General features: G+C 38.8%; 1 protein-coding gene across 1 annotated transcript in view; it reads right to left on the bottom strand.

The window, feature by feature from the left end:
* The window catches only part of MCCC1 (methylcrotonyl-CoA carboxylase subunit 1), a 71,110-nt gene that overhangs the window by 32,641 nt on the left and 15,429 nt on the right, over positions 1-23,040 (bottom strand). The window contains exons 6-10 of the mRNA XM_007502003.3: positions 22,594-22,741; positions 22,385-22,506; positions 19,831-19,942; positions 17,727-17,808; positions 16,664-16,791 (exon numbers count right to left, since the gene is read on the bottom strand). Coding sequence (XP_007502065.2) covers positions 16,664-16,791; positions 17,727-17,808; positions 19,831-19,942; positions 22,385-22,506; positions 22,594-22,741 — 592 coding nt within the window. The remainder of the gene's footprint in view (positions 1-16,663; positions 16,792-17,726; positions 17,809-19,830; positions 19,943-22,384; positions 22,507-22,593; positions 22,742-23,040) is intronic.

Genomic DNA, 23,040 nt, shown 5'->3' on the forward strand with positions numbered 1-23,040 from the left:
GTTAACATTGACATATTGATTTATCAGTCTACAGAAAGCTCTGTCCAAGCTTAGATGAGGTAAACAAAGTCATTGTACTGATTGTAAATCATTACTAACCATTGTCTAAGTAAAAAGATTACCCAATCCTTTAACTTATGTAACACTGCCCTATATAACACTAGCTGTGACCAATAAACTTGCCACTTGTTTGCCATGGGCATTCCTGAGTCTGTCTGCTTTCTTACCTCTTGGGACCCCCAACCAGGTAGTGCCTGGTGGTCCTAGGTATCATGGGAAAATTTGGTAGAGCAAAAAGGACTAGTCAGGAGTCTAGCCAGGAAGGTTTAATAGCCAAGAGGGCTCATCAGGTCAGAAGGACCTCAAGCTAATAATAAGTAGAAACAGAATATGGGACAAGCTAAGTCAAAAGAAAGAGAATTGCTCTGGCAGGTATTGGAATCTATACTGCAAGCAAAAGGCACAAAAGTTAACAATGCCCCATTACAGAAATTTCTTCATAATGTCAAAGAAGCTTGGAAAGAAGTCATGGAAGCTTTGGAAGAAGTGGGAGAGAGGATTAAAGTGATAAAGACTTTTTAGATCCCAACCATAAACTTTAGAAAGTAGATCCCTGTCCAAAATTCCAGCAAGAAAATGTAAAGTCCAAACATAAACCTCCTTCAGAGAATTCAAAACAACCAGAATTTTTAGTTCCCCTTCTCCCCGCCAAAGAAAAGCCTCCTTTCTCAGCCACCTCAGCCAAAGAAACTGATTCTCCAGGAAACTCACCAAGAGCTCCTAAGGAAAAAAAAAACAGAGCCAGTATAGCACAGAATTACTAGGAAAGGAAGCCAATTGCCCCCCTTCTGCTGCCCTAACCACTCCTTTCCTTGCTCAAAGAACTTTCTCCCCATTACTAAAATGCATAATCATAACCAAAATGCAGGAGACAGGTGATGAAATGCTACAGTATTTCTTTTTCCCAGTAGTAGAACAGACACACAGAGAGATCTTATACAGATACATCAGCCTTTGCCATTAACATTTTTTAAAGATTAAAGCAATCTACTATTTAAATTTAATTTAAAACAATATGGTCCTATAGCCCCATTTACACTGAAATTGGTGGAGAACCTTTCTAATAACATTCTTCCCCTGAACGACTGGAAAAAGGATAGCTAAAGCTTGTCAATCAGGAGAAGAATATTTGTTGTGAAAGTCGGAATATGAGGATAAAGCAAAGATTCAGTCAGAAAACAATAGGAATACTCAGCTTGGAATTACCTATAACATGCTTACTGGGTAAGGAGCTTATGCTGCAGTTCAAAATCAGTTGAACTATAATTCACTAGCATACCAGTAAATTAAAGTCATAGCATTGTAGTGTTTTAAATCCAGTAACACTATTACTTGATCTACCAACTAATTGAGAGCCATGACCGTGAAGACACTGTTCAGTTAGCAGAACAGACAAGGCAGGACTCGAAAGACAAACCCCTAGACAATCCTGATCTTGTGCTTTTCATGGATGGTTCTTTCATGCAAAATGGTATTCGTTTCATGGGGGCAGCAGTGGTACTGAGTTTGAGACCCTATGGTATTGTTCATTACACAAGAACATGAATGCTCAAAGGGGCATAGTAGATTTGAAACATGCTTGCATGTTAGCTGAAGGCAAAAGAACTAATGTCTACCCAGATTCTCATTATGCATTCTTGATCTGCCATGCCACCAGTTTGATCTGGAAGCAGAGAAGTTTTATTACATCTGGGGGAAAACAGATAGCTCATGCAGTGATTATAACTGAGTTGCTGGTAGCTATCCAAAACCCAAAGGAATTGCTACACTGAAGAGATCATTCTCTTGGCAGAGAGAGATCCAGTCTCTTGAGGTAATCACCATGCTGATGTTACTGCCTGGTATGCTGACCGAAATGCCCCAGCTTACATTATGAATCTCACAGTAATAAAATCTGAAGATCTTAAAAAGGCATATTTGGACTCAAGAGATTCAAACACAGAAGCAGAGTTTTGCAGCTAGGAAAAAGAATGGTATTTGGGTATCATTCACAGGGAAGCCAATTCTCCCAAAAGCATTTTCAATCATATTTGACAGGCTATTCATAATAAAGGTAATTTTGGGACACAGGCTTTGGTTGATACTGTAAAAAGGGTGTGGCTAACCCCAGGAATTACTGCCATGGCAAACAAAATCTGTTCCAGCTGTTCTAATTGTCAGAAATTCAATCAGGGTGTTTTTAAGGAAAAAAGCTGTAGATGGGAGACCATTGCCTTACAGTCCTTTTGATAATCTGCAAATAGATTATATCACTATGCCAAAAGCAGGAAAATACAAATTTTGTTTAATATTGGTAGATAAACTGACTAGATGGCCAGAAGCATTTCCATCTGCTAGAAACACGTCAGCTTTTGTTGTTAAGATCTTGCTGAGGGAGATTGTTCCAAGATTTGGGGTGCCAGTTAGGACTGACTTGGACAAAGGGGCCTGTTTTACAGACAGTGTTCTAAAACAAGTATATGAGAATTTGGGGATCTTGGCAAAATATTGTGTCCCATACCATCCACAAAGTTCAGGTCATGTAGAAAAAATAAATAGGGAAATCAAAACTATGATCAGGAAACTTTGTACCAAGACACATATGAAATGGCCAAACATCTTACTACTAGTGTTATTCTATATCCATACAAGACCACGAACTGACATCCATGTTTCACCATTTGAAATGTTGTATGGCCATCCACCTTTACAAGTAAAAGACTGTAAAACTGCCTATGCTTCGAAGTTAGGGGGTGACATCCAGATAGTATCCTACATAACTGCCTTGCAAGCTAGGTTAAGAGACCTATAAGACATGGGAACTTCTGATTCAGAGTGGTCCTCTGGACTATTTGCTACATAACATCAAGCCAGGTGACTCAATTAACATAAAACATTTTAACAAAACATGAGCAACACAACCATCATTGATGAGTTCTTTCCCAGTAGTTTTAACTTCACCTTCTGTGATAAAAGTTCTAGTGAAAGAGTCGCGGTTCCATTGCTCACACATTAAAAAGGTTCCGGAGGAGGAGGAAATCCTGAAGAAGATGGAGAGATAGCTGAGAGTGTTTCATCAAACATGTCTGCAGTCAGAAAGATCAGGGAAGAGGAGAATGAGTCAGATGAAGAGGACTGAAAATAGAAGACAGCATAGCAGAGTCTCAGAGGGAGTACAACAGACCGGATGCTGATAGGATACAGACTTTACACAAAGACCTAGTATAGGAGGAGGCAAATTGGTATGGATTCGTATTATAAGTTTTTGTGTCATTTTACACATGGCACATGTCCACCATAAATACACACATCAGGCCCCAAAAGAATTCTAGAAAGTGCTCAGAAAGGTTTATTAAAAAAATTTTTTTAAAAAGAGACAGGAAAAATTGGGAAAAGAAATGAGTGACGAGAGAAAATAATGAAAAAATAGTCAACAGCTTGATAAAGGAGACAAAAAATACTGAAGATTATACTTTACAAATCAGAATAAACAAAATAGTAAAAGAGGCACAAGAATCTACTAAAGAGAAGAACTTCTTTAAAAATTAGCTAAATGGATTAGCTAAAAGGAAATGGAAGTACAAAAGCTCACTGAAGAAAACAATTCCTTAAAAATTAGAATTGATGTCAGGCCTTTGGGAAGGGAGAGGCTTTAAAACCAAGCAAGACTTAGAAAGAGTCACAAAATGCAAAATAAATAATCTGGAATACATCAAATTAAAAAGTTTTTGTACAAGCAAAACCAATGTAACTAAAATCAGAAGGGAAGCAACAAATTGGGAAACAATCTTCATAAAAACCTCTGACAATGGTTTAATTACTCAAATTTACAAAGAGCTACATCAATTGTACAAAAAATCAAGCCATTCCCCAATTGATAAATGGGCAAGGGACATGAACAGGCAGTTCTCAGCCAAAGAAATCAAAACTATTAATAAGTACATGAAAAAGTGCTCTACATCTCTTATAATCAGAGAGATGCAAATCAAAACAACTCTGAGGTATCACCTCACACCTAGCAGATTGGCTAACATGACAGCAAAGGAAAGTAATGAATGCTGGAGGGGATGTGGCAAAGTAGGGACACTAATTCATTGCTGGTGGAGTTGTGAATTGATCCAACTATTCTGGAGGGCAATTTGGAACTATGCCCAAAGGGCGACAAAAGAATACCTACCCTTTGACCCAGCCATAGCACTGCTGGGTCTGTACCCCAAAGAGATAATAAGGAAAAAGACTTGTACAAGAATATTCATAGCTGCGCTCTTTGTGGTGGCCAAAAATTGGAAAATGAGGGGATGCCCTTCAATTGGGGAATGGCTGAACAAATTGTGGTATATGTTGGTGATGGAATACTATTGTGCTCAAAGGAATAATAAAGTGGAGGAATTCCAAGGAGACTGGAACAACCTCCAGGAAGTGATGCAGAGCGAAAGGAGCAGAACCAGGAAAACATTGTACAAAGAAACTGATACATTGTGGTACAATCGAAGGTAATGGACTTCTCCATTAGTGTCAATGCAATGTCCCTGAACAATCTGCAGGGATCTAAAAAACACTATCCACAAGCAGAAGATAAACTGTGGGAGTAAAAACACCGAGGAAAAGCAACTGCTTGACTACAGGGGGGAAGGGGATACGACTGAGGAGAGACTCTAATTGAACACTCTAATGCAAATACCAACAACATGGAAATGGGTTTGAACCAAGAACACATGTGATACCCAATGGAATCGTGCGTCAGCTATGGGAGAGGTGGTGGGAAGGGGGGGGGGGGGGAAGAAAATGATCTTTGTTTCCAATGAATAATGTTTGGAAATGACCAAATAAAATAATGTTTAAAGTAAAAAAAAAAATTAGAATTGGACAAGTGGAAGCAAAAGACTCCAGAAGTCATTAAGAAGCAATAAAACAAAATCACAAAAATGAAAAAAAAAATAGAAGAAAATGTGAAATATCTCATTGGGAAAATAACTGACCTGAAAAACAGATCAAGGAGAGATAATTTAAGAATTATTGAACTATCAGAAAGGCATGATAAAAAAGAGCCTAAACATCATATCTCAACAAATTATCAAGGAAAACTGCCCTAGAATTAGAATGTAAAATAGAAATTGAAGAAATCTATTGGTTATCTCCTAAATGAAAATGAAAATTTCCAGAAATATTATAGCAAAATTCCTGAGCTCTCAGGTGAAGGAGAAGATATTGTAAGCAGCCAGAATTCAAATACTGTGGAATCATAGTCAAGATCCAAGATTTAACAATTTCTACATTAAAAGATCAGAGAGAATGGAATGTGTTATTCCTAAGGATCAAGAAGCCAGGACTTAAACCAAGCCTACCCAGCAAAACTGAGTATAATGCTTCGGGGGGTGATAGTGGTGGATATTTAATGAAATAGAAGATTTACAAGAATTCCTGATGAAAAGATCAGGGCCAAATAGAAAATCTGACTTTCAAATGCAAGACTCAAGAGAAGCATAAAAAGGTAAACATAAAAGAGAAATCATAAGGAATTCCTACATAGGAAGATGACACTTGGCAGTTAGAAGGACTATACATGGACAGAGGGCAAGGGTGTGAGATGACTAAAATTAAGGGATGAGAAAGAAGGATGTGCTGGGAGAAGAGGTGTGAAAGAGCTTTTACAGGGAAGGAAAAGATAGTAGGAATGGGCAGAGCCTGAATTTTACCCTTATCAGAATTGGCCCAAAGAGGGAATATCATATGCTTTTAGTTGGATGTAGAAATCTATCTTACCCTACAGCAGATTAAGAGGGGAGAGGAATAAAGAATAAGGGAACACGGTTGATAAAAGGGAGGGCACATTGGGGGAAGTGGTGGCCAGAAGCAAAACACTTTTGAGGAGGGAGAGGGTGAAAGGACAGAGAGAAAAGGATAAAATGGTGGCGGTGGTGGTGGAATACAATGGAGGGAAAGATACAGTTGAGTAATCCTAACTGTAAATGTTAATGAGATGAACTCACCCATAGAAAAGGAGCAGATAGCAGAGTGGATTACATAATTTAGACATAAAGGGTCATACCATAAGCAAATTAGGGGAGCATGGAATAGTTTACCTGTCAGATCTATGGATAAGGAAGAATTTGTGACCAAAAGTTAGAAAGCATTACAAGATATGAAATGGATGATTTTGATTACATTAAATTAAAACCGTTTTCCTCAAACTCAACCAAACACATACAATATTAGAAGAAAAGCAGAAAACTGAGGCCTCATTTCTCAAATATAGAGAGAACGAAGTCAAATTTATATGAATACAACTAATAAACAGTCAAGAAATATGAACATGCAATTTTCAGATGAAGCTATCTATAGTCATATGAAAAAATGCTCTAAATCTCTATTGATTAGGGGATGCAAATTAAAATAACTCTGAGGTACCAAATGACATCTATTGGATTAGATATTATGATATAAAAGGAAAATGACAAATGTTGGAGGCGATGTAGGAAAATAGGGACACTACTAGTCGAATTGTGATCTGATTCAATCATTCTGGAGAATAATTTGGAACTATGCCCAAAGGACTATAAAACTGTGCCTACTCTTTGACCCAGCAATACCATGACTATCCCAAAGAGATCCTCACCCCACTCCCCAAAAAAGAAGAAAAAGGATCTATGTATTGTAAACCTCAAATTTCCTTAGACTTATAATTGTTGAAAATTTCACCATTGGGATATTTCATACTTGGAAAATTTCTTACTGATAGTCTATTGGAATGGGAACTCCATTGGCATGGGAGGTTCCTTCTCTTCCCTTCTTAAGATTACTTTAGGACAGAAAACCTTTTGCTGAACAATGGAAAGGACTTTGACCTATGCTTAAGCATAGAACAGGAATTTCTTTGAGTCTTGATTGATTTTAGAATTGATACAATGGAGATACTTGGAATAAATCTCCACCCTATTCAGTCCTAATAGGATTGAGTAAGGGCTGCAGCCTAGATCAAAATTTAATTATTCCAATCTCTACCATACTCAAGTTAACAGGATTTAGAAAGGGCTGTAACAAAAGAGTAAAGATTTAATCATTTGAAAAATATGACCTTCAACAGACATGTGCAAAAGCCAGAAACCTATGGGCGGTCCTGGGTTAAGCGAGAGCCTCCATTGACAGGGAAATTGATGAAGAGTGATTGGTAGATGTGAGGACTGAGGGGAGGCAACTTGGATGGTTTCCTTAAAGATAGGAGGGTCTGGAGACTCGAGGGGAGGTTGAGTTTGGAGCGGTGTGGTTCCTGGGCTCTGAGGAAGCTTGCTCTGAAGGAAGCTGAAGGTGGGGGCCTCTGAGACTGTTTCTCCATTTTGGACACGTGAGTGAAAGGGACTGATCTCTTTTCTTTGCCCCAGCTATCTAAGGGCTTGGGCCTTTTGGCCCAGCCTAAACAGAAGGGGTATTTAAGCCCTATTCCCTTCTCTCCCCTTTCTCTCTCTATATATATCTCTAATTCCTTTCTTGCTCCTATTGTAATTAAACTCCAAAAAAAGGCTGACAGCTGACTTGAGTTTTTCATTTAGGAATTACATAGCTGATTCCTTGGTGACCTTAAATTAATATATATCAGTCTTTTAAAGTGATTCCCTTGTAACATTGTGGCTGACCACACGGGAGTCTAAAGAATCCTCTCAATAAAACTTTTTCCTTGCCTTTTTACTATACTGTTTCACCACTTAGTTCTTTTTTTTTTAACAAAAAAACTTGGCTTAAAGACACAGCTGCTAGAACACGTGAGTATAAAAAACTTTTTCTCTTTTCTCCTTAAGTTAAATTGGAATCAGCAGTTTTTTCTTTTTCTTCCCTTTAATCTTAAGGGACAGCTGGGTAGCTCAGCGGATTGAGAGCCAGCCCTAGAGGCAGAAGGTCCTGGGTTCAAATCGGACCTCAGATACTTCCCAGCTGTGTGACTCTGATAGACAGAAAACAGCTGTTTTTAAATCTCAGCAACAGGACTCTAAAGTCCTGGCTGGAAGAACTGTTTCTAAATATCCTTTCCCTTAAGGAACAACTTCCTGGATTAAAAAAAAAAAAAAAAACCCTGTGGAAAGTTTGTTGCTTTGCCCTGCTCCCCACGTGTTTTGTGAAATTACAAAATATACATATAAAAATGAGTACTACATTCTTTGACAATTATATGGCAGCTGAAGAAGTAGGGGCATTGAGGAATGAAGGATACCTCCAAATTTTTATATTAATAGGTACTGTCATTTTTGTACTCCTCAATACTATATTTAGAGATGAAAAAATAAAAAATGTTGAGGATAAAATAGAAAAAAATGAGGATAAAATAGAAAATATTGAGGATAAAATAGAAAATATTGAGGATAAAATAGAAAAAATTGAGGATACAATAGAAAAAATTGAGGATACAATAGAAAAAATTGAGGATAAAATAGGAAATATTGAGAATAAAATAGAAAAACTTGAGGATAAAATAGGAAATATTGAGAATAAAATAGGAAATATTGAGGATAAAATGGGAGATATGGAAGATAAAATAGGAAAAATTGAGGAAAAAATGCAAGCCCAATTAGAAGATCTAAAATGTTTCTTACAGGATCAATGGGCAAACACCCACTCTACCAGAAACAGACCTGTTTCTGAACCTTTGAATGAGGAAATTTCCTTCCCTGAAATAGAGATGGAAAACACCTTCCCTATAGCCCAGTTAACAGACTGCTTCTCTCGTGCAGTGCAAATCTTGTCTGAATTTAATCCCCAAAACCCTTCCCCTGCAATCCCAGCTTCTCATGTTCCTTCTCCTACAGAAAACCAAATTCCAATGCAAGGGAGATCTTGTCCTCCTAGAGAAACCTGTCCTTGTCAAACTGACCCACAGGTGCAAAATTCAACTAGAGGCCTGTTTCCTCTAAGAGAAGTACCTGAAATAGGACGAAATGGGGATGTGGTGACTTTAAGACATAGGATACCGTTTACTCCCCAAGAAATAAATGAATTTACACGAAATATCCCCACATATGAACAAGATCCTTTTCTAGTAACAAAAAAGATGGGAGACATATTTTTTCAATATAATCCGTCTTACAAGGACGTTGAGAGCTTACTACAGGCTTTTTTAAGTGAACGTGAAAAAAATAAAATAATTGCTCATGTCAACAAAACCCGGGGGCGTAATGCAGCACATTGGCCATCTCAGGATCCCGAATGGGACTATAATAATCCTGAGGACTATCTACAACTATACCGTTGTAGAGAGGCCATCCTCACGGCCATGAAGGAATGTGCGGACAGTACAGATAAGTGGATGGAACTGGAAAAAATTAAGCAAAAGGAAAACGAAACACCCTCCAGATTTATGGACAGAATTATCGAGTTTGGGGACAGATACTTAGATTGGGACTTAAATAAAGAGAATAGTTTAAGACAAGTTAGAAGAATCTTTGTAAATAATTCATGCAAAGTAATTAAAAATTATTTTAAAACACAATGCCCAAGATGGTCAGATATGGACCTTGAAGAATTGCGAAAAACAGCTATATATGTTTTTAAGGGAAACGAAGAAAAGGAGAAAGAGAATAATGATGACATGGAGGAAATGAAGAAAAAAATGAGATGTGTAATAGATAGGATAACTAAATTAGAAAGTGGGCATGATAATGAACCAACGACAATTGCCCCTCTCCAGAAATCCAATTATCAATCCATTACTTGCCACTTCTGTGAGAAGAAGGGCCACAAAATGATGGAATGTAGAACCTTTCTTAAGATGTTTGGAAGGAATACACAGTTTAATAATAGTTTTAGAAATAATAACTATAGAAATTATGATAATGGTTATAGAAATCAGAATTCTAGAAATTATAATAATGACTATGGAAATAACTATAATGAATATAGAAATAAGAACTTTAGAAACCAGAATTATAGAAATAGGAATTGGGAATTTAATGACAATGCTCAAATTGAAGAAAATTTTAATGATAATACTCAACAATATATGAGAAATGGCGCTCGTCCAAAAATTACTCGAGGTACTAATGACCCTCAGAGAGGTGCCCTTCAGGGGGGTGCCCAAGGAATATCCCAAACACAATGATGGTGCCCGGGGGGGGGCTGGGGCACAGGAATCAGAGGATACAACCTTTGATTTCCCAGACCCTGATGTCCTACTACCCGTTGTCCCTATCCACTGCCCTCCCCATACTAATGAACCCCATGTTACCTTAAAAGTGGGTAACACCTATTATGATTGTCTATTAGACACCGGAGCTTCCTGGTCTGTATTAAAGAGAACACCTGATTTACAATGTTATTCTATTGGCTCAGAGAATGTAATGGGAGTATCAGGAATAACCCAAAGAGTTAAAAGACTTCCTCCTAGAATGGTGTCTGTAGGACCCCTAGAGGTACAACACTCCTTCCTTTTGATGCCTGACTCCCCTTTAAATTTGCTGGGGAGGGACCTTCTATGCAAACTCAGAGCCACAATAACCTGCTCCCCAGATGGCTCATTATCATTAGAAGTACCAGAGGAATCTTTAAATTTACTCCCTGTACTTCTCTCGGAAAACCAGGAGGCAAAAGAACCTTCCATTTTTGAAATACCTAAAGATATACCGGAGTCTCTTTGGGCCACATCTTCTTCTGATGTAGGCTTACTTAAATCTGCTGTTCCTGTGCAGATAAAAACTAAATCTAGCCCACCTCCTTCTATCCCTCAGTATCCCCTCTCAAAGGAGGCAATTGAGGGTATTACACCAGTTATTAACTCATTAATAGAACAGGGAATAATAATCCCTTGCAAATCTGAATACAACACGCCCATCCTGCCAATTAAAAAACCAAAAAAAGGACCCGATGGCAAGCACATCTATAGATTCGTACAGGATCTAAGGGCAGTGAATAATCACGTTATAAAGAGACACTCCGTAGTTTCTAACATACATACTATTATTTCATCTATTCCTAGCACAGCTACATACTTTACAGTAGTAGACTTGTGTTCAGCTTTCTTTTCCATACCAATACATGAAAACTCCAGGCATATTTTTGCTTTCACCTGGAAGGGCTCACAATATACCTGGTGTCGGCTGCCACAGGGTTATGTCGAAAGTCCGAGCTTATTTGAGCAAATTTTGAGCCAAGACACAGACAATATAACATTTAAAAATAGCAAATTAATCAAATATGTAGATGATCTACTCTTGGCTTCAACAGATGCAGAAACATGTCAAGAAGATAGCAAACACCTTCTTTTGGAATTGCACAAAAGAGGACATAAAATCTCTAAGGATAAAGTTCAATGGTGTCTCCAAAAAGTAGAATATTTGGGATTCATCTTGACTGCGGGTGCTCGTTATATTTCTCCAAAACGAATTGAGAACATTCAAAAATTGAGTGCTCCTACCACTAAGAAACAGCTGAGAGCAATTTTAGGAGCAACAGGGTTTTGTAGACAATGGATTCCATGCTATGGGGAAATCACTAAACCCCTTATAGCATTAACAAAGGATTCGGTTCCTGAACCCCTCAAATTAGAGCCTGAACACTTGTCAGCTCTAACAGATCTGAAAAAGGCTATCATGTCTGCCCCTGCTCTAGGCATCCCAGATTACAACAAGCCATTTACTTTATATGTGCATGAGCGAAGAGGAGTAGCCTCTGGTGTGTTAACTCAGACTTTGGGACCTTCTCAGCGCCCAATTGCTTATTATTCTGCCCAACTAGACCCAGTAGCAGCAGGAGCACCACCATGCCTTAGAGGAGTAGCTGCTACAGCCTTACTAGTAACAAAAACCGTTGATTTAGTATTGGGATGTCCATTAACAATAATGTGCCCACATGAGATTGAAGCATTATTGGTAAAACATAGAACACAGGCATTCTCGGATCAGAGAATTACAAGGTATGAAATAACCTTATTAAATAGTGAAAATATTACCTTGAAACGCTGTTCAACTCTTAACCCTGCCACCTTGCTTCCAGATTTACCCACTTCAGGAGAACCACTACATAACTGTGAAACATTAGTGTCCATGGCAGAAAAGCCTCGAGATAATCTCTTGGACACTCCCTTAGAAAATGCAGATCTGATTTTATTTACCGATGGTTCCTCTTTTATGAGGGATGGCATACGTTACACTGGAGCTGCCGTAGTCTCAGAATTTGCCACTGAATGGTCAGCTTCACTACCTTCTAACATTAGCGCTCAAGGAGCAGAACTCATAGCTCTAAAACAAGCTTGTATAATTGCCAAGGATAAAAAGGCAACAATTTATACGGATTCTAGATATGCTTTCGGCATTTGTCACTCAGTCGGGATGCTATGGCTCCAAAGAGGATTTTTAACCTCAGCTGGAAAATCCATAGCTAATGCAGAAATTATTAATGAAGTTCTTTCTGCTCTCAAACTGCCTAAAGCCCTAGCTGTAGTTCATTGCTCTGCCCATACAGGTGGCTCTGACCCTGCCTCTAGAGGAAATGACCGAGCAGATGCCGCTGCAAAACTAGCAGCCATAGAAGGACCTGGATTAATTTTAACATTAACAACCACTGATAATTTAAATTTATCACTCTCCTATAATGAAAAGGAAGTGGAAAAATGGAAACAAAAATTTAAAGCAAAACAAATTAATGGAGTATGGGTGTCATCTGAAGGAAAACCCCTGCTCCCTAGAAGTTTCTATAACCAAATTTGCCAATCTATTCATAAAAATGGTCATTTTGGCACCCAGGGCATTGTGGACTCTGTCAAGAGAGTATGGATAGCCCCTGGTATAACTACTGTAGCCTCTAAAGTATGTTCAGCCTGCCCTATTTGCCAGGCATATAACCAACATGCATATCGTGGAAAAGCCTTTGGGGGACGTCCTCTGGCTTACACACCTTTTGAACATCTACAGATAGATTTCATAACAATGCCAAAGGCTGGACGTTATAAATTTTGTCTAGTAATTGTAGATCAACTAACCAGATGGCCGGAAGCATTTCCTACAACCCGAGCCACAGCAGATTTTGTTGCAAAGATACTTTTAAAAGAAATTATTCCTCGTTTTGGCCTACCAGCACGTATTGACTCCGATAGAGGGAGTCATTTTACCGATTCTGTCTTAAATCAAATATATTCTTGCTTGGGGATAACTCCAAAATTCCATGTTCCATATCACCCCCAGAGCTCAGGCCAAGTGGAGAGGATGAATAAAGAACTTAAGACTATGATTGGCAAATTATGCACTGAGACCCATTTAAAATGGCCTGAAATTCTCCCTCTGGCCCTATTTTATCTTAGAAGCAGGCCTAGAGGAGACTTACATATTTCACCATTTGAGAGGCTTTTTGGACATCCACCTATACAGGCTAAGCCTTTCTCCCCAGCTTATACATCGCTATTAGGGGGAGATATTACTATTGCTTCCTATATACAGGAGTTACAGCACAAACTACGTGAACTTCATGAATCCGGAGCTGCAGTACAAGCTGGACCATTAGACTTTTCTCTGCATGACCTGAACCCAGGAGATAAAGTTTATATCAAGAATTTCAAGCGAACTGGAGCAACTGAACCTTCATGGGAAGGACCATTCCAAATATTATTAACTACTCCAACATCTATAAAGATTGGAGAAAGAGACTCTTGGATTCACTGCTCACATGTGAAGAAAGCATCTTCTGCTGAGACTGATTGACTCTATCCTATCACATGAATTGTGACTCTATCTTATCATAAGAATTGGAGATAATAATCCATAGACAAATGGATGCTGGTTTTTTTTCTCTCAAGAATATATTGAATTACTGATTTTTTTTCTTATTTTTTCTTATTTCTTTTCTTTTATTTTTTATCAGAATATTTGATTTTTTTTCTCATTTTTTGTACTGAAGGTACACATAATTAATATTAATATTTTTTTCCCTGCAGTAATACAAGTTAATATATATACTCTTGCTATAATATCAATATATGCCTAAAAGCTTTAAACTATCGGAACCTGCCATTTATTGATAAAATATTATAGGACTGTGATTAATGTTTGTGTCTGATTCCAGGAAAAGGGATAAAAACAAGGAGCACAGACTAAACCTGAATAGTGCCAATAGAGCACACATGAAATATTAAAGTGAGACTCAAGGTTGCGACGCTTAACTTATGTTTAAGTCGTAGGACTTCCTTGTATCTACACTCCTTTCGAAGTACTCAAACAAGTACAAAGCTTGACTATCATGCTGGCTCCCTATATCTCTGAAGGAAAAAAAATCAGACAAGGGAATGACATTTCCCAATCAAAATAGAATTCTAATTCTTTTCTTCTTATATTATGGCAACTTCCTGTAGTCTTGGCTACAAATGGCTAAGTGAAATATTACTGTATTCTGTCCTACATACTTGTGGGATAGAAATTACTTTAAACTGGACCTATACAAAGCCTATTTTGAATTTTTCTTATGTTTTTGATTATTTTTCTATTCTTTTGATAATTGACACATACACCCCCATAACTGAACATTGCATTCTGAGCTAAACTTGATATTTTTTTTTTAAATACTTACTTCAGGGGGGATTGTATTTTAATTTAAAATCTAAGAATTTTTGAATTTTTTTTGTTTGAGATTGTATTTTTATAAAAATCCAAGACTTTTGTTTAAGATTTTACTGTTATAAAAAAAATTTTTTTTTTTTGTTGTTCGAGAAAAGATCTTCAAGAAAGAAGCTTGAAACTTTTATATCCAGAGAATGAACTGTTGCAGAAAGATGCCAAAAACCTACACTTCATCAAGAAGATTAAGAATGAACTTTCGATGTGATTGATTGGACTGAACTTTTGATTGAACATTTATTGTAACATTTATGCCAAAAGGGACTGCCCCTAATTTGGCTTTCTGTCAATGCGCCTAGCAAACATTGGTTTTGCTTTCTTTTCTTTTCTATTTCCTCTCTCACTATTCTAATTTCTCCTAGAAAATTGAATATTGTGTATATCTTTAGTTAGAAGTGAATTTAGAACTACAAAATGATTATGTTAAATGATCAATGGGGAGACTAGTCTCCCAATGATCATCAGGGGGGATTGTAAACCTCAAATTTCCTTAGACTTATAATTGTTGAAAATTTCACCATTGGGATATTTCATACTTGGAAAATTTCTTACTGATAGTCTATTGGAATGGGAACTCCATTGGCATGGGAGGTTCCTTCTCTTCCCTTCTTAAGATTACTTTAGGACAGAAAACCTTTTGCTGAACAATGGAAAGGACTTTGACCTATGCTTAAGCATAGAACAGGAATTTCTTTGAGTCTTGATTGATTTTAGAATTGATACAATGGAGATACTTGGAATAAATCTCCACCCTATTCAGTCCTAATAGGATTGAGTAAGGGCTGCAGCCTAGATCAAAATTTAATTATTCCAATCTCTACCATACTCAAGTTAACAGGATTTAGAAAGGGCTGTAACAAAAGAGTAAAGATTTAATCATTTGAAAAATATGACCTTCAACAGACATGTGCAAAAGCCAGAAACCTATGGGCGGTCCTGGGTTAAGCGAGAGCCTCCATTGACAGGGAAATTGATGAAGAGTGATTGGTAGATGTGAGGACTGAGGGGAGGCAACTTGGATGGTTTCCTTAAAGATAGGAGGGTCTGGAGACTCGAGGGGAGGTTGAGTTTGGAGCGGTGTGGTTCCTGGGCTCTGAGGAAGCTTGCTCTGAAGGAAGCTGAAGGTGGGGGCCTCTGAGACTGTTTCTCCATTTTGGACACGTGAGTGAAAGGGACTGATCTCTTTTCTTTGCCCCAGCTATCTAAGGGCTTGGGCCTTTTGGCCCAGCCTAAACAGAAGGGGTATTTAAGCCCTATTCCCTTTCTCTCCCCTTTCTCTCTCTATATATATCTCTAATTCCTTTCTTGCTCCTATTGTAATTAAACTCCAAAAAAAGGCTGACAGCTGACTTGAGTTTTTCATTTAGGAATTACATAGCTGATTCCTTGGTGACCTTAAATTAATATATATCAGTCTTTTAAAGTGATTCCCTTGTAACAGTATACACAAATATTTATAGCAGCTCTTTTTATGGTGGCAAAGAATTGGAAATTATGGGAAGGCCTATCAATTGGGAAATGGCTGAACAAGTTGTGGTATATGACTGTGATGGAATCCTATTGTACTATAAAAAATGGCACTACCAAAATGGTTGTGGCATCAGAACTGAACGGAACTATAAGAGGCCATGTGGCAAGTACCATGGAGTCAGAAGCCCTGCATTCAAATCCCCCCTCTGATGCTATATTACTTGTGTGACCTTCACTACTATTTACAGAGGACATCAAAGTTTGCAAAGTGCTTTGCGTTTGACCCTGGCAACAACTAGAGGGACTCTCATTATTTTACATTTTGTCAGACTGTAGTGTAAAGACTGGCTCAGTCACCTCGCTAGTAAGTGACCCAGGATAGATTTGAACCAAGTCTTCCTAACTCCATCTTTGGTACTCTTTGCACTATGGTGCCTGCGGTTGGCCTTGCCACCCATAACCCCAGGTAAGCCCCCTCAGGCAATCCTGATGGCCCCAAGGGGTGAGATTGCCTTTCTTGGTTTCCTGACCCTGTTGGCCATCTGAGCTCCTTCCCAGAGTGCCCAGCTCACCCGAAGCTGCCACTCCACCAAGTCAGTTCCAGTGATCATCTCGGTGACGGGGTGCTCCACCTGCAACCTTGTGTTCATCTCCATAAAATAGAAATTGTGATTTGGGTCCATGATAAACTCCACAGTTCCTAGAATGTGAATTTTTGGGTATAAGCTGCAGTAGTCATTACTTCAAATCAAAATCCTGCCAAGAAAGACACCAGTGAGGTAGAAAGATCCCTGGTCTGGAAACCAGGAGACCTGAGTTCTAGTTGTGACTCTGCTGATACTAGCATGGGATACTATTGACTTCCCTGGTCTCTATTTTCCTCTTCTATAAGATGAAAATATAGTGCACTGGGTGGGGTGCTAGGCTTGGAGTTAGGGAAGCCTGAATCAAACTCTAGCCTAGCGCACCAGATGGGTGACTTGGGCAAGTCAATTAAATTCTGCCTCAGTTTCCTCAACTATAAAACGGGAATAATAATAAGAAATAATAATAAAATGGGGATAAAAACCTTGCCTCCCAGGATTGTCATGAGGATTAAATGAGATAATGTGTTAGAGCACTTAGCACAGTGCCTGATACATAGTAGGAACTATATAAATGCTGATCCTCCAAAAAAAAAAGTTTATCCCCACCCCTCAGGTGCCAGATGTGATTTTATTTCGAATTCTTCATTCAATGAAAAACATTTGCTACGAATACAATGAAAGCTCTAACACAGCCTTTTCCCTCTGAAATTAACAGTAAGGAAAGGTCTTTGAGCAAACTCTAGGAGGCCCCCAGAGATCCCAGCAATGAGAACATGAATGAGCCCCCTGAAGGGGACTCAAGAGTAGCAAAGTCTCAAAGGCAGGCCACCACCGTACAGCAATGAATTCGAATCCAGCTGGAAGTCATTATTATTTTGTTTCTTCAAAGGCAATGCTTCAAATCATGGGAACCCTGAAAATATGCCCAGACTCGTAGAATTGAATCCACACGCACATGCAAAAAAAGCTTCTCAAAACTAGCGAACTGCATACCCTGATTCTAGTCTTGGCCCATTTCCCAGGACGGGGTTCCCTCCAGTCCACTCACCTGCGCCCACATAATTGACAGCTTTTGCGGCTCTCACAGCAGCTTCTCCAAGCTTCCTTCTTACTTCAAGATCAATTCCAGGCTGCAAACAATTAAGAACATTTAAAAAATAAATCTCTCATGAAGATCATGGACATTATTCACTCTCTTTTCTCATCTAGAAATTCTAGCTTTATAAATGTCCATGAAGGGATGTCTTATTTTCAGAAACTGTCACTATCAATTGGTCCATTAACCATAGACTTCCATGCATATTAACGTCTCTACTTTTGTTCTCTACATCAGTTTTCATTTTTTTTGAACCCTCACCTTCTGTCTTGGAATCAATACTGGGCATTGGTTCCAAGGCAGAAGAGCAGGAGGGCTAGGCAATGGGGGTCAAGTGACTTGCCCAGGGTCACACAGCTAGGAAGTGTCAGAGGCCAGATTTGAACCCAGGACCTCCCATCTTTGAGTCTGGCTCTCAATCCACTGAGCTACCCAGCTGCCCCCAAAGTTTTCATTTTAATTCATTAAAAATTATAGATTTTTGTTTGACAAATTAACCATGGAATGTGTCTTTAGATGATATTTGTCAAAATCAGTGCGTTTGAAAGTTATGGAAGCAAGATAGCATCTTGCAATGTTGAGAAACAATATTGAAACAAGAGCCCCATTTGATTTGGTCAAGTCTCCAATGACAATTAAGGCAGACTCATAAGAGAAGTGTTTATATATAAATAAATGAACTTGGTAACAGTAAACTTTAGAACACTAAACCTTCCCCCCCTCTCAATTATATTGAAGGCTCATTCTAAATGGAGGGTTTTCAAGGAAGTGGAAATGTATTGAACAGAGTATTACAGTGAAACAGAAACACCGAGATTATTGACATTTTAGTGCTTTTTTTTGGAGAAAGAGAAGAATCACAACAAATGAGCTAACAGATACGGACTGACTGTAAAAAAAAGAATATTAGCTAGGGGGTTTTGTCGGAGATTAGCACGCCAGCCCAGTCTCCTAACCTTTCTACATCCACAATGCTCCAGCACCAATAATCAGAGGCTCACAACGTTAGAGCTAGGAGGAGCCTCACATTGTCTAATCCAATTCTCTCATTTTATATGTGAGGAAACCAAGGCACAAAGATGGGAAGACAATGGGTCAGGCTCATTCCCTGCCTAAGACGGCACTGAAATGCCCTCAGTAATCAAAGAGAGGGTCTAAATCATGTGGAGAATTTTACACTACATCAGGAAAATGACATTCATTTCAATCTTGAGAAATGTTAAATATAGTTTAGAAAATTTCAATAAATCTATTTTTCAAAACCCATTTTTGTGCAAAAAATAATAGGTTTCTGGCTAATTGGAAAATAAATGTTACTTGTAATTAATTTTTAAAACAAAACCTCATTGTCAAACAGTAAAGTAAAACTAATATCACTATTGGCACACTGTATCTCATGAATTATCTTTTTTTTTTTTTTAGAAACAACCCTAACACAGAATAAATAGTAAGTACAAGCAAACAGGGTTAAGTGACTTGCCCAGAGTCACAAAGCCAGGAAGGATCTAAGACCAGATTTGAACACAGGCCCTCCTGATTCTAGGCCTGGAGCTCTATCCATTTTGCCACCCAGCTGCCCCTGATGCCATGTATTATTAAATGGCCCCACTGACCAGGCACCCAAGTGATATTAACCAGATCTATGATTTCATCAATGTGGAACACTGTAGACAACTAGGTGGCATAGTGTATAAAACACTGGGCCTGGAGTCAGGAAGTTCAAATCTGGTCTCAAACACTTATTAGCTGTGTGATCCTAGGTGGGTCATGTCACCTCTGCCTGCCTCCGTTTCCTCAACAGTAAAATGGGGATGCTACCAGTACTCACCTCTCTGTAGAATCCTTTGACCAGTGCCTGGCACCTAGTAGGTGCTCTATAAAGGCTTGTTGCTCCCTTATTTCCTGCACTACCACTACAGACTAGAACTGTTCACCTATGCCATCTAGAAGAATTGTCTGAGGAACCCGGAGGGAAGTGGGATTAGAACTCAGGATCTGGGGAAGCTGGACTAGCCTTCACAGGCTCTGTGAAGACTCCTTTGAATACTTTCCTTACCGCTGGGGCCTCTTCGATGATTTTCTGGTGCCTTCTCTGTACACTGCAGTCTCTTTCAAACAAATACACAGCATTGCCATGCTGGTCACCAAACACCTGAACTTCTACATGCCTGTTTTAGAGGAAACACTGAATTCATTACCCTTTGTTATGAATTAGTGCAGCATTTGTTAAACCAAACCATCAGTCACAAGAATGACCCATTTCCCTATTCTTCTTCTTTAGGTTAGATTTTTGTGCTATGCTAATATATTCTAAAGTTATAAAGAAAAGCAAAAGGAAGATTTATAATTAAATCTGCCTCATAAAAAATCATCTTTGCTAAGATTTCTGATCACTGAATTAATCCTTAGACATAGATACAGGGAATATTTCAACATGGAATTGGATCCATTCTGGGATATTGACAGTCTCCTTCAACAATGCAAATTCAACTTATCTATGTTTTCTTATCTGTGTAGTTTTTATCATCAGAAACTATTATGGTTTTATCAGTGAAAATAACATTAAAGAAGGCATATCGCCATCTGTTTTGTCACTGTACCTAAGGGTCACTGGTCCTTTCTATCTGACGTAACAACAAAAACCACTGCTACGTGTGTACTGTCTCCCCTATTATGATGGGAACCCCCGAAAGCTGGAGCTGTCTTGCTTTTCTATTTGTATGTCCCATTCAGGAAATGTTCTGTCCACAGTAACCACTTAATAAATGCTCATTCACTTGTACATTCATTCATTCATTCATGAGACTGTCCTAGAGAAGTCAAGCAACACACTAAAAGCCTTCCTTCCCATCAGCCTCTCACATTTTGTGGCCACCAGGGCAGCCTGGACAAAGTGCAATTTCTAAGTCAAATAGAAGGAATGTAATGGCTACTCGAAAAATTTTTATGGAAAATGGTCATCGTGCTGATCCTAAAGGATCAAATCCACATTCATAAGGACTTGATTTTCTAAGTATAGGTAATTACAATACTTGCTAGAAGTGAATTGTTAGTGTAATAATGGACACCCATCTGTAGCTCCTTGTTCCTCTTCCTTGGGCCTGGCCCACCTTTTCTGGAGGAACCCCTCCTTGGGGCATCATTATTATTGATGGTAATGGGCTGCAGCTTACTGACAGCGATAACTCTGTCCAATGATCCTGTTGACCAAAATAATCCAGTAAGGCTCAGAGGTCCTGTGAGTATCTGGTCACCAAGTGTTTGCCACGTCTTGGGTGCAGATTCCAAAGAGAAGGATTCCCCATAGAGTGAGGTCCTTGAGGTGTGGCACAGAGCCCCAGAATACTACAGCTCCTTCTCAGTGACATTAATGACAATATAAGTGATTAGCTCTATTAATAGGAAGGAGAAGAAGAAAGATCTTCAGGCCAAGCATGTTTACTAGCAATTCTGACAGCATTTTCCAAATAAAATTTAAACAAAGTAAACTTGGGGCACCAAATTCTTTTATTCAGTGTTCCAGGCACTGTGTTAAACACTGAGGATACATAGAAAGTTGAAAATAGTCCCTACTTTCAAAGAGTTAATATTTTAATGGAGGGCAACATGTAAATAACTACGGACAGACACCTCATACGTGCACACACACTAATTCACTCACTCACACACAGAGTATAGGATTAGGGCTCCCATTCCAACCTTCAAAAAAGGATTGAATCTAGTTAAGAAAAATGTTTATCATTTGTTTATCCTGGTTTATAAGGAAGCCTCAGAAGTACTAATTTACCAAACCTCCATGTAACTAATTAAAAAATGTACCCATGCCATTAGAGTAACCCACATCAAGATAAAACCTTATTTTATGATAAATGACTCACTCCTGTGTCCTTAACTGTTTACAACATGATGAGCACAACGTGGAATACTTTAGGACATAAAGAAGTAACAATGAAGTTGGGGGAAGCCAATAGGCAGCGTCTTTGCCCATCAAGAACTCACAGCCTCACTCGGGGCATGTGAAGCCCACATAGGAAATGGCTGGCATCATTTGCTGCCTGGAAGTTTGTCGAGGGCCAGTCAAGTGCCCAATGTCCATCTCTATTATAATTTTTTATTGGGAGCCCAATTTTTCTGATTCCAGAAGTTGTGCTAATAGAGACAGCTGGCTGTTCCATCCTATTTTTAAAGATTCCCAGGAAAGGGGCCTTCCTAGCCTTCCTCACTAAGTCCTTCTCCACATTAGATGAAAGATGCCCTGGCCAGTGTCAGATGACCTATTTTGTTAATGATTTTTCTTACTAAAATCACACATTCTTCTTAAGGTCGTTGGATTGTGTCACTTTTGACTTGGCTTGGTTTTCCATTTCCTTCTCCAGGTATTTTACAAATGAGGAACTAAGGCAAACAGAGCTAAGTGACTTGCTCAGGGTCAAACAGTTAGTAGTGTCTGAAGCTTGATTTGAACTCAGCAAGTTGAGTCTTCCTGACGCCAAGCCTACTACTCTATCCCCTGGGCCCCCTAGCTGCCCATTTAAAACTAAACTCAGACATCTTGTTCTTGTAGCTCTTCAATCTGCATTGGACTCCATCAAAAAGCAAGCTTATCTTACCTTGGGGTGTCCACAAATTTCTCTATCAGCATAGCATCATCATTGAAAGACTTCTTGGCTTCTCTCCTTGCTGATTCTAATTGTTCTTGAAATTCTTCTTCTGACCTAGCTATCCTCATGCCCTAGCACAGGAAACAAGGTCATTACAATGGCGACAGCAAATAAGAAGCCCACCTCTCCACGAAAGCTACAAACAGGCTTTCTCTTACTTTTCCACCTCCGCCACGAACTGCTTTAATCATGATTGGATAACCGATTTTTCTGGCATGTTCCTTTAGGCACTGGTCTGATTGATCTTCCCCGTGGTAACCTTCAATAACAGGAACCCCAGCAGCAGACATGATTGCCTTGGATGTGCTTTAAAGAGGAATAAAAGGAGTTGAGAGGCCATCACGAGTCCCTTAGTCCAACTGCTTCTTTGGATGTACCAAAGACCATAGAATATAATGAAGCTTGCTAAGGAAATTCACAGAGTACAGATTATCAACCATTAAAAAACACTATGACTGAATATTAACACAAATGGACAGTCTGAAAGGCATTCCATTTAGCTTTCCTCAAGCCCATTTCCCAAGTAACAGCTTAGAGCCAGCAATGATCTCTTTAGGAGAAATAACTATACAAAAATTGGGTCTGAACATCCCTGTGACTCTAAG

This window comes from Monodelphis domestica, chromosome 8 (genome assembly GCF_027887165.1).
Source record: "Monodelphis domestica isolate mMonDom1 chromosome 8, mMonDom1.pri, whole genome shotgun sequence".
Classification (NCBI taxonomy): Eukaryota; Metazoa; Chordata; class Mammalia; order Didelphimorphia; family Didelphidae; genus Monodelphis; species Monodelphis domestica.